This window comes from Pseudophryne corroboree, chromosome 2, assembly GCF_028390025.1.
Source record: "Pseudophryne corroboree isolate aPseCor3 chromosome 2, aPseCor3.hap2, whole genome shotgun sequence".
NCBI lineage: Eukaryota > Metazoa > Chordata > Amphibia > Anura > Myobatrachidae > Pseudophryne > Pseudophryne corroboree.
In genome coordinates, this window is record NC_086445.1 from 605,775,666 (window position 1) to 605,790,113 (window position 14,448).

Genomic DNA, 14,448 nt, shown 5'->3' on the forward strand with positions numbered 1-14,448 from the left:
AAATGACAACTACCTCAACTTAAATGGCAAACTTTTTCACTGGTCATAAATTGTAGACCCCTGCCTCAAACTATCCTATTGTGGCGAGTTTTGAGGAGAAGAAATAGTATTGCACATGTTATTGAAGGTGGGTTCCCACTTATAAGTTGGGCAAGTGTGCACCTGGATGACCATGTTGTGTTCACATATAAAATTGGTTATAAGAAGTTGGCTCTAGAAAGAGCGGCATCAACAGCTACTCAGTATGGTATACTCTCCCTGCACAATATAGCCGATCTCGGCATGTCCGGGGTGGGGGTGGTCCAATTTGAAAGGATAATAAAAAAAAAATACTCATCACAGGGTATTTTTCTTTTTGGGGTGGGGGTTACAGAAAAAGGGGTTTTAACCTGATAGGGGGTGGTTTAGAAAACTTTTTTTTTTTTTTTTTTACTACTAAGGGGGAGTGAGGGTACTATTTTTTTAGAATTTAAGACCATGGGGGGAGGTGTCTATTGCCAATGGGGGGGGGGTGGGAAGTTGTTTTATAATGGGGGCCTATGGACACAGGGGTGATGGGGGTGCAAAACACCCCCTAGGTATATATATTGTATTAACTAAAGTATTTAAATATTAAAAACACTTTTTAGAGTAATAAAAAAAGCCAGACAATTTATTTGCAGTTTTGTGGGGAAAAAGTCAGATAAGTGATTAAAAGAATTTGGGGGCTGCATTATATTATATACATCACAAAAAGCTTTCTTGCCATGAAAAAGTAGTGCTAATGTCAGGAATACATTTTCCACTTTCAGGAATTAAACTTTATATAAATTAATCTTGGAAGAAAAGGGTTAATAGTCACACTCGCATCCACATAAATACACCATTGGATCTGAAGGTGTGTACACGCGGAGCGATATGGCTCAGCGATGTTGACTATATAGTAAAAATTACTAAGCAAGTTAATGCATATCACTCTGTGTGTACACAGCCAGCAACAGCGAAGCGTGTCCCCGCCAGGACACTATCGCTATAAAAATATAGTGCAGGCAAGTCAATTTTGACTATGTCGCTGGAAAAGTAAAAGCATCCCCCTATTTAAATGAGTTAACCAAAATTCCCCATAGCCAGAATCACTTGCACTTAGTCAAAATCACTGGAAAAGTTAGTCAAAATCTTCTACTGACAGTTCAAGGGAAATCGCTCCGTCAAAATCGCTCCATGTGTACAGACCATAATTAAGACAGCCAATGGGGGAAAATAAAATAAAACAAAAAACAAAAGTGCAACAACACAAGAACCAACTTGTGGCCTGGAGTACCATTACTGGCCAGGGAAGTCCTTAATGTAGAAACACTGAAACCATGATGCTGGTTTAGAAAAACAAAAAAAACTGCGGCAGTGGCTTAAATACATAGATATTGTAACAAACAACATGAACTATAGCACAAACAAAGTGAATGCTTTGGGTGTAGAGGATCAGCAAACGGCAGTACACATAGTGGGGGATATTACCTCCTGGAGTTGTCTATGGTGGTCCTGCACAGTGGGCAGGTCAGCCAGGTATCTCTCCAGTGTCTCGATCCTTTGCTGCTTTTCTTTATTCTGTTCTGCTTCTTTCTGACATTTCTTTTTCAAGGAATTAATATGCCGCTCTCTTCCTTTCACCTGCCACAGAGTAAACTTATATTTGTATGTTTCTCTGACGTCCTAGTGGATGCTGGGGACTCCGTAAGGACCATGGGGAATAGCGGCTCCGCAGGAGACTGGGCACAGCTAAGAAAGATTTAGGACTACCTGGTGTGCACTGGCTCCTCCCACTATGACCCTCCTCCAGACTTCAGTTAGAATCCTGTGCCCGGCTGAGCTGGATGCACACTAGGGGCTCTCCTGAGCTCCTAGAGAAAGTATATTTTAGGTTTTTTATTTTACAGTGAGATCTGCTGGCAACAGACTCACTGCAGCGAGGGACTAAGGGGAGAAGAAGCGAACCTACCTAACTGGTGGTAGCTTGGGCTTCTTAGGCTACTGGACACCATTAGCTCCAGAGGGATCGACCGCATGGAACCGGCCATATTGGTGTTCGGTCCCGGAGCCGCGCCGCCGGCCCCCTTACAGAGCCAGAAGCAAGAAGAATCCGGAAAATCGGCGGCAGAAGACATCAGTCTTCACCAAGGTAGCGCACAGCACTGCAGCTGTGCGCCATTGCTCCTCATACACACTTCATACTCCGGTCACTGAGGGTGTAGGGCGCTGGGGGGGGGGCGCCCTGAGAAGCAATAAATACACCTTGGCTGGCAAATATATCACAATATATAGCCCCAGAGGCTATATATGTGATAAATACCCCTGCCAGAATCCATAAAAAAGCGAGAGAAAAGACCGCCGAAAAAGGGGCGGAGCTATTTCCCTCAGCACACTGGCGCCATTTCTCCCTCACAGCTCCGCTGGAAGGAAGCTCCCTGGCTCTCCCCTGCAGTCTACACTACAGAAAAGGGTAAAAAAGAGAGGGGGGTCACTAAATTTAGGCGCAATATACATATAGCAGCTATAAGGGGATATAATTTAGTTAATCCCTGATTTATATAGCGCTCTGGTGTGTGCTGGCATACTCTCGCTCTGTCTCCCCAAAGGGCTTTGTGGGGTCCTGTCTTCTGTCAGAGCATTCCCTGTGTGTGTGCGGTGTGTCGGTACGGCTGTGTCGACATGTTTGATGAGGAGACTTATGTGGAGGAGGAGCAGGTGCCTATAAATGTGTTGTCACCCCCTGCGGGGCAGACACCGGAGTGGATGGACTTGTGGAAGGAATTACGCGAAAGTGTCGACTCCTTACATAAAAAATTTGACGACATGCCAAATGCGAGGCAGCCGGCTTCTCAGCCCGTGCCTGCCCAGACGTCTCAAAAGTCATCAGGGGCTCTAATACGCCCGCTACCTCAGATGGCAGACACAGATGTCGACACGGATACTGATACCAGTGTCGACGACGAAGAGACTAATGTAATGTCCAATAGGGCCACTCGTTATATGATTGAGGCAATGAAAAATGTTTTACACATTTCTGAGGTGACCCCAGGTACCACAAAAAAGGGTATTATGTTTGGGGAGAAAAAACTACCAGTAGTTTTTCCCCCTTCTGAAGAATTGTGTGAACTAGCGTGGGCTTCCCCCGATAAAAAATTGGTAATTTCAAAAAATTACTAATGGCGTACCCTTTCCCGGCAGAGGATAGGTCACGTTTGGAAACACCCCCTAGGGTGGATAAAGCACTTACGCGCTTATCAAAAAAGGTGGCACTGCCAACCCAGGATACGGCCGCCCTAAAGGAACCTGCTGACAGAAAGCAGGAGGCTCTCCAGAAAGCTATATATACACACACTGGTATTATACTGAGACCAGCTATTGCCTCAGCATGGATGTGCAGTGCTGCAGCTGCATGGTCAGACTCCCTGTCAGAAAACATTGACACCCTAGACAGGGACACTATATTGCTAAACGTAGAGCATATTAAAGACGCTGTCTTTTACATAAGAGATGCACAGAGGGATATTTGCTGGCTGGCATCAAAAATAAGTGCACTGTCCATTTGTGCCAGGAGAGGGTTATGGACCCGGCAGTGGACAGGTGATGCAGATTCTAAAAGGCACATGGAAGTTTTGCCTTATAAGGGTGAGGAGTTGTTCGGGGATGGTCTTTCAGACTTAGTGTCCACAGCAACAGCTGGGAAGTCAGCATTTTTGCCACATGTCCCCTCACAACCAAAGAGAGCACCGTATTATCAGGTGCAGTCCTTTCGCCCCCCCAAAAGAGCAGACGGGGTAGAGGCGCGTCCTTTCTGCCCAGAGGCAGAGGTAGGGGAAAAAAGCTGCAGCATACAGCCACTTCCCAGGAACAAAAGTCCTCCCCCGCTTCTTCTGCTAAGTCCGCCGCATGACGCTGGGGCTCAGCAGGCGGAGCCAGGTACGGTGGGGGGCCGTCTCAAAAACTTCAGCAATCAGTGGGCTCGCTCACAGGTAGATCCCTGGATCCTTCAAGTGGTATCTCAGGGGTACAGGCTGGAATTCGAGACATCCCCCCCCCCCCCGCCGTTTCCTCAAATCTGCGTTACCAACGACTCCTTCAGAAAGGGAGGCTGTGTTAGAGGCAATTCACAAGCTGTATTCCCAGCAGGTGATAGTCAAGGTGCCCCTACTTCAACAAGGACGGGGTTACTATTCCACAACGTTTGTGGTACCGAAACCGGACGGTTCGGTGAGACCACATTTTAAATTTGAAATCCTTGAACACATATTTAAGAAAATTCAAGTTCAAGATGGAATCGCTCAGGGCGGTTATTGCAAGCATGGAAGAGGGAGATTACATGGTATCTCTGGACATCAAGGATGCTTACCTGCATGTCCCCATTTACCATCCTCACCAGGAGTACCTCAGATTTGTGGTACAGGATTGTCATTACCAATTCCAGACGTTGCCGTTCGGCCTGTCCACGGCACCGAGGGTATTTACCAAGGTATTGGCCGAAATGATGATACTCCTTCGGAAAAATGGAGTTTTAATTATCCCATACTTGGACGATCTCCTGATAAGGGCGAGGTCCAGAGAGCAGTTGTTGGTCGGCGTAGCATTATCTCAGGAGGTGCTACACCAGCACGGTTGGATTCTGAATATTCCAAAGTCTCAGCTGGTTCCGGCGACACGTCTACTGTTCCTGGGGATGATTCTGGACACAGTCCAGAAAAAAAGTGTTTCTCCCAGAGGAGAAAGCCAAGGAGCGGTCATCTCTAGTGAGAGGTCTCCTGAAACCAAAACAGGTGTCAGTGCATCATTGCACGCGAGTCCTGGGAAAGATGGTAGCTTCCTACGAAGCGATTCCATTCGGCAAGTTCCATGCCAGAACCTTTCAGTGGGACCTGTTGGACCAATGGTCCGGATCACATCTTCAAATGCATCGGTTGATAACCCTGTCTCCAAGGACCAGGGTGTCTCTGCTGTGGTGGCTGCAGAGTGCTCATCTCAGAGAGGGCCGCAGATTCAGCATACAGGACTGGGTCCTGGTGACCACGGATACCAGCCTTCGGGGCTGGGGTGCAGTCACACGGGGAAGAAACTTCCAAGGACTTTGGTCAAGTCAGGAGACTTCCCTACACATAAATGTTCTGGAACTGAGGGCCATTTACAATGCCCTAAGTAAAGCAAAGCCCCTGCTTCAAAACAAGCCGGTTCTGATCCAGTCAGACAACATCACGGCAGTCGCCCATGTAAATCGACAGGGCGGCACAAGAAGCAGGACGGCGATGGCAGAAGCCACAAGGATTCTCCGATGGGCGGAAAATCACGTGTTAGCACTGTCAGCAGTGTTCATTCCGGGAGTGGACAACTGGGAAGCAGACTTCCTCAGCAGGCACGACCTCCACCCGGGAGAGTGGGGACTTCACCCAGAAGTCTTCCAACTGATTGTAAACCGTTGGGAAAAGCCACAGGTGGACATGATGGCGTCCCGCTTAAACAAAAAGCTAGAAAAATATTGCGCCAGGTCAAGAGACCCTCAGGCGATAGCTGTGGACGCTCTAGTGACACCGTGGGTGTACCGGTCGGTTTATGTGTTCCCTCCTCTTCCTCTCATACCCAAGGTACTGAGGATAATAAAGAAAAGAGGAGTAAGAACTATTCTCATTGTTCCAGATTGGCCAAGAAGGTCTTGGTACCCGGAACTTCAAGAATTAATGTCAGAGGACCCATGGCCTCTGCCGCTCAGACAGGACCTGCTGCTGCAGGGGCCCTGTCTGTTCCAAGACTTACCGCGGCTGCGTTTAACGGCATGGCGTTTGAACACCGGATCCTAAAAGAAAAGGGTATTCCGGAGGAAGTCATTCCTACGCTTATTAAAGCTAGAAAAGATGTAACCGTACAACATTATCACCGCATATGGCGAAAATATGTTGCGTGGTGTGAGGCCAGGAAGGCCCCAACGGAGGAATTCCAGCTAGGTCGATTTCTGCACTTCCTACAGTCAGGGGTGACTATGGGCCTAAAACTGGGTTCCATTAAGGTCCAGATTTCGGCTCTGTCGATTTTCTTCCAAAAAGAACTGGCTTCACTGCCTGAAGTTCAGACATTTGTCAAGGGAGTGCTCCATATTCAGCCTCCTTTTGTGCCTCCAGTGGCACCTCAACGTGGTGTTGGGTTTCCTAAAGTCACATTGGTTTGAGCCACTCAAAACCGTGGATTTAAAATATCTCACGTGGAAAGTGGTCATGCTTTTGGCCTTGGCTTCGGCAAGGCGTGTGTCAGAATTGGCGGCTTTGTCATGTAAAAGCCCCTATTTGATTTTCCATTTGGATAGGGCAGAATTGAGGACTCGTCCCCAGTTTCTTCCTAAGGTGGTATCAGCTTTTCACTTGAACCAACCTATCGTGGTGCCTGCGGCTACTAGGGACTTGGAGTACTCCAAGTTACTGGACGTAGTCAGGGCCTTGAAAATTTATGTTTCCAGGACGGCTGGAGTCAGGAAGACTGACTCGCTATTTATCCTGTATGCACCAAACAAGATGGGTTCTCCTGCTTCAAAGCAGACTATTGCTCGCTGGATTTGAAGCACAATTCAGCTTGCGCATTCTGTGGCTGGCCTGCTGCAGCCTAAATCTGTAAAAGCCCATTCCACGAGGAAAGTGGGCTCTTCTTGGGCGGCTGCCCGAGGGGTCTCGGCTTTACAACTTTGCCGAGTTGCTACTTGGTCAGGGGCAAACACATTTGCAAAATTCTACAAATTTGATACCCTGGCTGAGGAGGACCTTGAGTTCTCTCATTCGGTGCTGCAGAGTCATCCGCACTCTCCCGCCCGTTTGGGAGCTTTGGTATAATCCCCATGGTCCTTACGGAGTCCCCAGCATCCACTAGGACGTCAGATAAAATAAGATTTTACTCACCGGTAAATCTATTTCTCGTAGTCCGTAGTGGATGCTGGGCGCCCATCCCAAGTGCGGACTGTCTGCAATACTTGTATATAGTTATTGTTAACTACAAGGGTTATTGTTGAGCCATCTTTTGAGAGGCTCTCTTGTATTCATACTGTTAACTGGGTATATTATCACGAGTTATACGGTGTGATTGGTGTGGCTGGTATGAGTCTTACCCGGGATTCAAAATCCTTCCTTATTGTGTCAGCTCTTCCGGGCACAGTATCCTTACTGAAGTCTGGAGGAGGGTCATAGTGGGAGGAGCCAGTGCACACCAGGTAGTCCTAAATCTTTCTTAGCTGTGCCCAGTCTCCTGCGGAGCCGCTATTCCCCATGGTCCTTACGGAGTCCCCAGCATCCACTACGGACTACGAGAAATAGATTTACCGGTGAGTAAAATCTTATTTTTTTAAATGGACAAGAATTTTTGGGAAAACGGAGACAAGCCCTTTGGAAGAATGTTATAATATGAACTTACTCGCTCATCCTGCTTTTTCAATTCTTCTGCGTGTTTTTGGGCTGCCTCCTTCACAGCCTCTCTCAAGCCTCTACTTTCAGCCTCATGTGCACACAGTTTCTTCTCCAACTCTGCCTTTTCTTGGTTAGAGGAATCAGTTTTATCTGCAAACTGAGCACGCAGGAATGTAACCTCCCGCTGCAAGTCCTGGAAACACAGAGATTGTCCTTTATAGGGTCTGCTTTATTTGATACAGATGAGGGAGAGTTTACTTGTAATGAACAATTACCTGCAACCTGATTATGCACATGTCATTGTAAGGACTGGACTGGCTAAGCAGTGTGCTGTGTATCTGCACCTCACTCTGCCGTAGTCTCTGTTCCAGCTGTGAAATGTGCTGCCGCTGCCTGTAATCATAGATAAACATAGGATTCATTTTTTAATTTTAGTTTCACATACTGCATTGCAGTAACAATGGGCCCAATTCATATCTGATCGCAGCAGGAACTTTGTTAGCAGTTGGGCAAAACCAAGTGCACTGCAGGGGGGCAGATATAACATGTGCAGAGAGAGTTAGGTTTGGGTGGGGTGTGTTCAAACTGAAATCTAAATTGCAGTGTAAAAATAAAGCAGCCAGTATTTACCCTGCACAGAAACAATATAACCCACCCAAATCTAACTCTCTGCAAATGTTATATCTGCCCCCCCTGATTTTGCCCATCTGCTAACAAATTTGCTGCTGCGATCAGATAAGAATTACCCCCAGTGTTTGCAATAAACATACATTCGTTAAGTTTATTAATAAAATCAGTGATAATCTATATACTATGTTTTAGTATAATTCAAACGTCTTCATTTCTGTAAAACAGTACTTAAAATGTATAAAATTGATTTAATACCACAGCAGGGGATGCAGCTAAAATGCCGGCTGTCGGGATCCCGGCATTCAGGATACAGACGCCGAAATCCCAAGGGCAGACAATGCCACCATCCAGAATCCCAGCGTACCAAGGCTATACCCACTCATGGGTGTCCACTGTCCACGACACTCAGAGTGGGAATAGATCCTGTAAGGGGACTCTTAGCGCTCGTCCCACTGCCGGCATTCTGGCAGGCGGGATGCTACTGTCGGGATATTGCTATCCGGTATCACGCACGTAATCCCCACAGCAGATCACCAAATACATTTAATAACAAACATTATGTATCACCACAGCGGCATACCAGGAGAAGCAGAGACTGCTGCTACTCAGGGGTGACAATACATTTACATTTTTATTTAACTTACTTAAATAAGATTTTACTTATCGGTAAATCTATTTCTCGTAGTCCGTAGTGGATGCTGGGGACTCCGTAAGGACCATGGTGAATAGACGGGCTCCGCAGGAGACATGGGCACTTTAAGAAAGAATTTAGATTCTGGTGTGCTCTGGCTCCTCCCTCTATGCCCCTCCTCCAGACCTCAGAGAAACTGTGCCCGGAAGAGCTGACAGTACAAGGAAAGGATTTTGGTAATCCAGGGCAAAATACATACCAGCCACACCAATCACACCGTATAACTTGTGATAACCTTACCCAGTTAACAGTATGAACAACAACAGAGCATCAGATCAACCGTGATGCAACTATAACATAACCCTTATTGAAGCAATAACTATATACAAGCATTGCAGGAGAAGTCCGCACTTGGGACGGGCGCCCAGCATCCACTACGGACTACGAGAAATAGATTTACCGGTAAGTAAAATCTTATTTTCTCTAACGTCCTAGTGGATGCTGGGGACTCCGTAAGGACCATGGGGATTATACCAAAGCTCCCAAACGGGCAGGAGAGTGCGGATGACTCTGCAGCACCGAATGAGCAAACACAAGGTCCTCCTCAGCCAGGGTATCAAACTTGTAGAACTTTGCAAAGGTGTTTGAACCTGACCAAGTAGCCGCTCGGCAAAGCTGTAATGCCGAGACCCCTCGGGCAGCCGCCCAAGAAGAGCCCACCTTCCTTGTGGAATGGGCCTTAACTGATTTAGGCAGCGGCAATACAGCCGCAGAATGAGCCTGCTGAATCGTGTTACAGATCCAGCGAGCAATAGTCTGCTTTGAAGCAGGTGCCCCAAGCTTGTTGGAAGCATACAGGATAAACAAAGATTCTGTTTTCCTGACCCTAGCCGTTCTGGCTACATAAACCTTCAAAGCCCTGACCACATCCAGTAACTCTGAATCCTCCAAGTCATTAGTAGCCACAGGCACCACAATAGGTTGGTTTATATGAAAGGATGAAACCACTTTTGGCAGAAATTGTGGGCGGGTCTGCAATTCTGCTCTATCCACATGGAAAACCAGATAAGGGCTTTGATGTGACAAAGCCGCCAATTCTGACACACGCCTAGCCGAAGCCAAGGCTAGTAGCATGACCACCTTCCACGTGAGATATTTCAATTCCACAGTCTTGAGTGGTTCAAACCAGTGTGATTTCAGGAAACTCAACACCACGTTAAGATCCCAAGGTGCCACTGGAGGCACAAAAGGGGGCTAAATATGCAGCACTCCCTTTACAAACGTCTGAACTTCTGGCAGAGAAGCCAGTTCTTTTTGAAAGAAAATGGATAGGGCCGAAATCTGGACCTTAATGGAACCCAATTTTAGGCCCAAAGTCACTCCCGATTGTAGGAAGTGAAGGAAACGGCCCAGCTGGAATTCCTCCGTAGGGTCATTCCTGGCCTCACACCAAGCAACATATTTTCGCCATATACGGTGATAATGTTGAGCCATCACGTCCTTCCTAGCCTTTATCAGCGTAGGAATGACCTCATCCGGAATGCCTTTTTCTGCTAGGATCCGGCGTTCAACCGCCATGCCGTCAAACGCAGCAAGTCTTGGAACAGACAGGGCCCCTGTTGCAACAAGTCCTGTCTTAGAGGCAGAGGCCACGGGTCCTCTGTGAGCATTTCTTGCAGATCTGGATACCAAGTCCTTCTTGGCCAATCCGGAACAATGAGTATTGTTCTCACTCCTCTTTTTCTTATGATTCTCAGCACCTTGGATATGAGAGGAAGAGGAGAAAATACATAGACCGACTGGAACACCCACGGCGTCACCAGTGCGTCCACAGCTATAGCCTGAGGGTCTCTTGACCTGGCGCAATACTTGTGTAGCTTTTTGTTGAGGCGGGATGCCATCATGTCCACCTGTGGCAGCTCCCACCGACTTGCAACCTGCGCGAAGACTTCTTGATGAAGTCCCCACTCTCCCGGGTGGAGGTCGTGCCTGCTGAGGAAGTCTGCTTCCCAGTTGTCAACTCCCGGAATGAACACTGCTGACAGTGCGCTTACGCGATTCTCCGCCCAGCGAAGAATTCTGGTGGCTTCTACCATCGCCACCTTGGCGGTTTACATGAGCCACTGCGGTGATGTTGTCTGACTGAATCAGAACCGGGTGGTTGCGAAGTAGGGACTCCGCTTGGCGTAGGGCGTTGTATATGGCCCTTAGTTCCAGGATGTTGATGTGGAGGCAAGTCTCCTGACTTGACCACATACCTTGGAAATTTCTTCCCTGTGTGACTGCCCCCCACCCTCGGAGGCTTGCATCCGTGGTCACCAGGACCCAGTCCTGAATGCCGAATCTGCGGCCCTGGAAGAGGTGAGCACTCTGCAGCCACCACAGGAGAGACACCCTGGCCCTGGGGGATAGGGTGATTAACCGATGCATCTGAAGATGTGATCCGGACCATTTGTCCAGTAGATCCCATTGAAAGGTCCTCGCATGGAACCTGCCAAAGGGAATGGCCTCGTATGATGCCACCATCTTTCCCAGGACTCGCGGGTGCAGTGATGCACCGACACCTGTTTTAGTTTCAATAGGTTTCTGACCAGTGTCATGAGCTCTTGAGCCTTCTCCATCGGGAGATAAACCCTCTTCTGGTCTGTGTCCAGAATCATGCCCAGGAAGGGCAGACGAGTCGTAGGAATCAACTGCAACTTTAAAATATTTAGAATCCAGCCGTGTTGTCGTAACACTTCCAGAGAGCGTGCTACGCTGATCAGGAACTGCTCTCTGGATCTCGCCTTTATGAGGAGATCGTCCAAGTATGGGATAATTGTGACCCCTTGCTTCCGCAGGAGTACCATCATTTCCACCATTACCTTGGTAAATATTCTCGGTGCCGTGGAGAGACCAAACGGCAACGTCTGAAATTGGTAATGACAATCCTGTACCACAAATCTGAGGTACGCCTGATGAGGTGGATAAATGGGGACATGAAGGTATGCATCCTTTATGTCCAGAGACACCATAAAATCCCCCCTTTCCAGGCTTGCGATGACCGCTCTGAGTGATTCCATCTTGAACTTGAACCTTTTCAGGTATATGTTCAGGGATTTTAAATTCAATATGGGTCTGACCGAACCGTCCGGTTTCGGTACCACAAACATGGTCGAATAACCACCCTTTCCTTGTTGAAGGAGGGGAACCTTGACCACCACCTGTTGAAGATACAATTTGTGAATTGCAGCTAACACTATTTCCCTCTCTAAGAGGGAAGCTGGCAGGGCCGATTTGAGGTATCGGTGAGGGGGCATCTCTTCGAATTCCAGCTTGTATCCCTGAGACACAATATCTATTGCCCAGGGATCCACCTGTGAGTGAACCCACTTGTGGCTGAAATTTCGGAGACGCGCCCCCACCGGGCCTAGCTCCGCCTGTGGAGCCCCAGCGTCATGCGGTGGATTTAGTGGAATCCGGGGAGGACTTCTGTTCCTGGGAAATAGCTGTGTTGTGCAGCTTCCTTCCTCTGCCCCTGGCAAGAAAGGACGCACCTCGGACTTTCTTGCCTTTTTGTGATCGAAAGGACTGCATTTGGTAATACGGTGCTTTTTTAGGTTGTGAGGAAACATATGGCAAAAAATTTGACTTTCCAGCAGTAGCTGTGGAGACCAGGTCCGAGAGACCCTCCCCAAACAATTCCTCACCCTTGTAAGGTAAAACCTCCATGTGCCTTTTTGAGTCGGCATCACCTGTCCATTGCAGAGTCCACAGGACCCTTCTGGCAGAAATCGACATTGCATTTATTCTAGAGCCCAGTAGGCTAATGTCTCTGAGCATCTCTCATATATAGGACAGCGTCTTTTATATGCCCCAGGGTCATTAATATAGTATCCTTGTCTAAGGTATCGAGTTCCTCAGATAAGGTATCCGTCCATGCTGCTACAGCACTACACACCCAGGCCGACGCAATTGCCGGCCTTAGTAAGGTACCTGAATGTGTATAAATGGACTTCAGGGTACCCTCTTGCTTTCTATCCGCAGCATCTTTTAGGGTGGCCGTATCCTGTGACGGCAGGGCTACCCTCTCGGATAAGCGTGTTAAAGCTTTGTCCACCCTAGGGGAGGATTCCCAGCATAACCTGTCCGTTGGCGGGAAAGGATACGCCATAAGCATCCGTTTGGAGATCTGCAGTTTATCTGGAGATTCCCAAGCCTTTTCACATAACTCATTTAGCTCGTGTGAAGGGGGGGGAAGGTCACCACCTGCCTTTTTCCCCCATACATATGAACCCTCTTGTCAGGGACTGGGGTTTGCTATAATCATATAACGGATGGATTTAGCCAATTTAGGCTGTAACTTTGCATCATCGTATTCGACACTGGAGTTAGAATCCATGTCGGTATCTGTGTCAACAATTTGGGATAGTGGGCGCTTCGGAGACCCTGACGGCCTCTGCGACATAGGATCAGGCACGGGCTGAGACCCTGACTGTCCTAAGGTTTCAGCTTTATCCAACCTTTTATGCAAGGAATTAACATCATCATTTAAAACCTTCCACATATCCATCCAATCAGGTGTCGGCGCCGTCGGCGGAAACACCACATTCATTTGCTCCCGCTCTGTTTCCACATAGCCTTCCTCGTCAAACATGTCGACACAAGCGTACTGACACACCACACACACAGGGAATGCTCTTTTTGAAGACCGTTCCCCCACAAGGCCCTTTGGAGAGAGAGAGAGAGAGTATGCCAGCACACACCCCAGCGCTATATAACCCAGGAATAATACAGTAACTTAATGTTAACCCAGTAGCCGCTGTTATATTGCTTTTTGCGCCAAATTATGTGCCCCCCTCTCTTTTTACCCTCTTCTACCGTGTATCTGCAGGGGAGAGCCTGGGGAGCTCCCTCTCAGAGGAGCTGTGGAGAAAAAATGGCGCTGGTGAGTGCTGAGGAAGAAGCCCCGCCCCCTCGACGGCGGGCTTCTGTCCCGCTTTAATATACAATTTTTGGCGGGGGCTCATACATATATACAGTGCCCAACTGTATATATGCAAACTTTTGCCAAAGAGGTCCTAAATTGCTGCCTAGGGCGCCCCCCCCGGCGCCCTTACAGTGACCAGAGTATGTGGGTGTGTGTGGGAGCAATGGCTGCAGTGCTGTGCGCTACCTCAGTGAAGACTGGAGTCTTCTGCCGCCGATTTCGAAGTCTTCTTGCTTCTGTCACCCGGCTTCTGTCTTCCGGCTCTGCGAGGGGGACGGCGGCGCGGCTCCGGGATCGGACGACGAGGATGAGATCCTGTGTACGATCCCTCTGGAGCTAATGGTGTCCAGTAGCCTAAGAAGCAGGACCTATCTGCAGAGAGTAGGGCTGCTTCTCTCCCCTCAGTCCCTCGATGCAGGGAGTCTGTTGCCAGCAGAGCTCCCTGAAAATAAAAAACCTAACAAAATACTTTCTTACAGCAAGCTCAGGAGAGCTCACTGAACAGCACCCAGCTCGTCTGGGCACAGATTCAAACTGAGGTCTGGAGGAGGGTCATAGAGGGAGGAGCCAGAGCACACCAGAATCTAAATTCTTTCTTAAAGTGCCCATGTCTCCTGCGGAGCCCGTCTATTCCCCATGGTCCTTACGGAGTCCCCAGCATCCACTAGGACGTTAGAGAAAAAGGATTTAGTATGCCTTTAAGTACCACACATGCTGTTCTGCAATTTATGTGGTGGTACATCCACCCCTGACCAGTGCTCTCCACCAATCTGCAATCAGTATATTCAGGACCGCTGTGGGCCTCATTTAGA

General features: G+C 48.3%; 1 protein-coding gene across 2 annotated transcripts in view; it reads right to left on the bottom strand.

Annotated features, from left to right (window-relative positions):
- The window catches only part of CEP85 (centrosomal protein 85), a 106,062-nt gene that overhangs the window by 21,877 nt on the left and 69,737 nt on the right, over nucleotides 1-14,448 (bottom strand). For both annotated transcript variants that reach the window (XM_063954736.1, XM_063954735.1), the window contains exons 6-8: nucleotides 7,682-7,799; nucleotides 7,414-7,599; nucleotides 1,495-1,647 (exon numbers count right to left, since the gene is read on the bottom strand). In XM_063954736.1, the coding sequence (XP_063810806.1) occupies nucleotides 1,495-1,647; nucleotides 7,414-7,599; nucleotides 7,682-7,799 (457 nt within the window). The remainder of the gene's footprint in view (nucleotides 1-1,494; nucleotides 1,648-7,413; nucleotides 7,600-7,681; nucleotides 7,800-14,448) is intronic.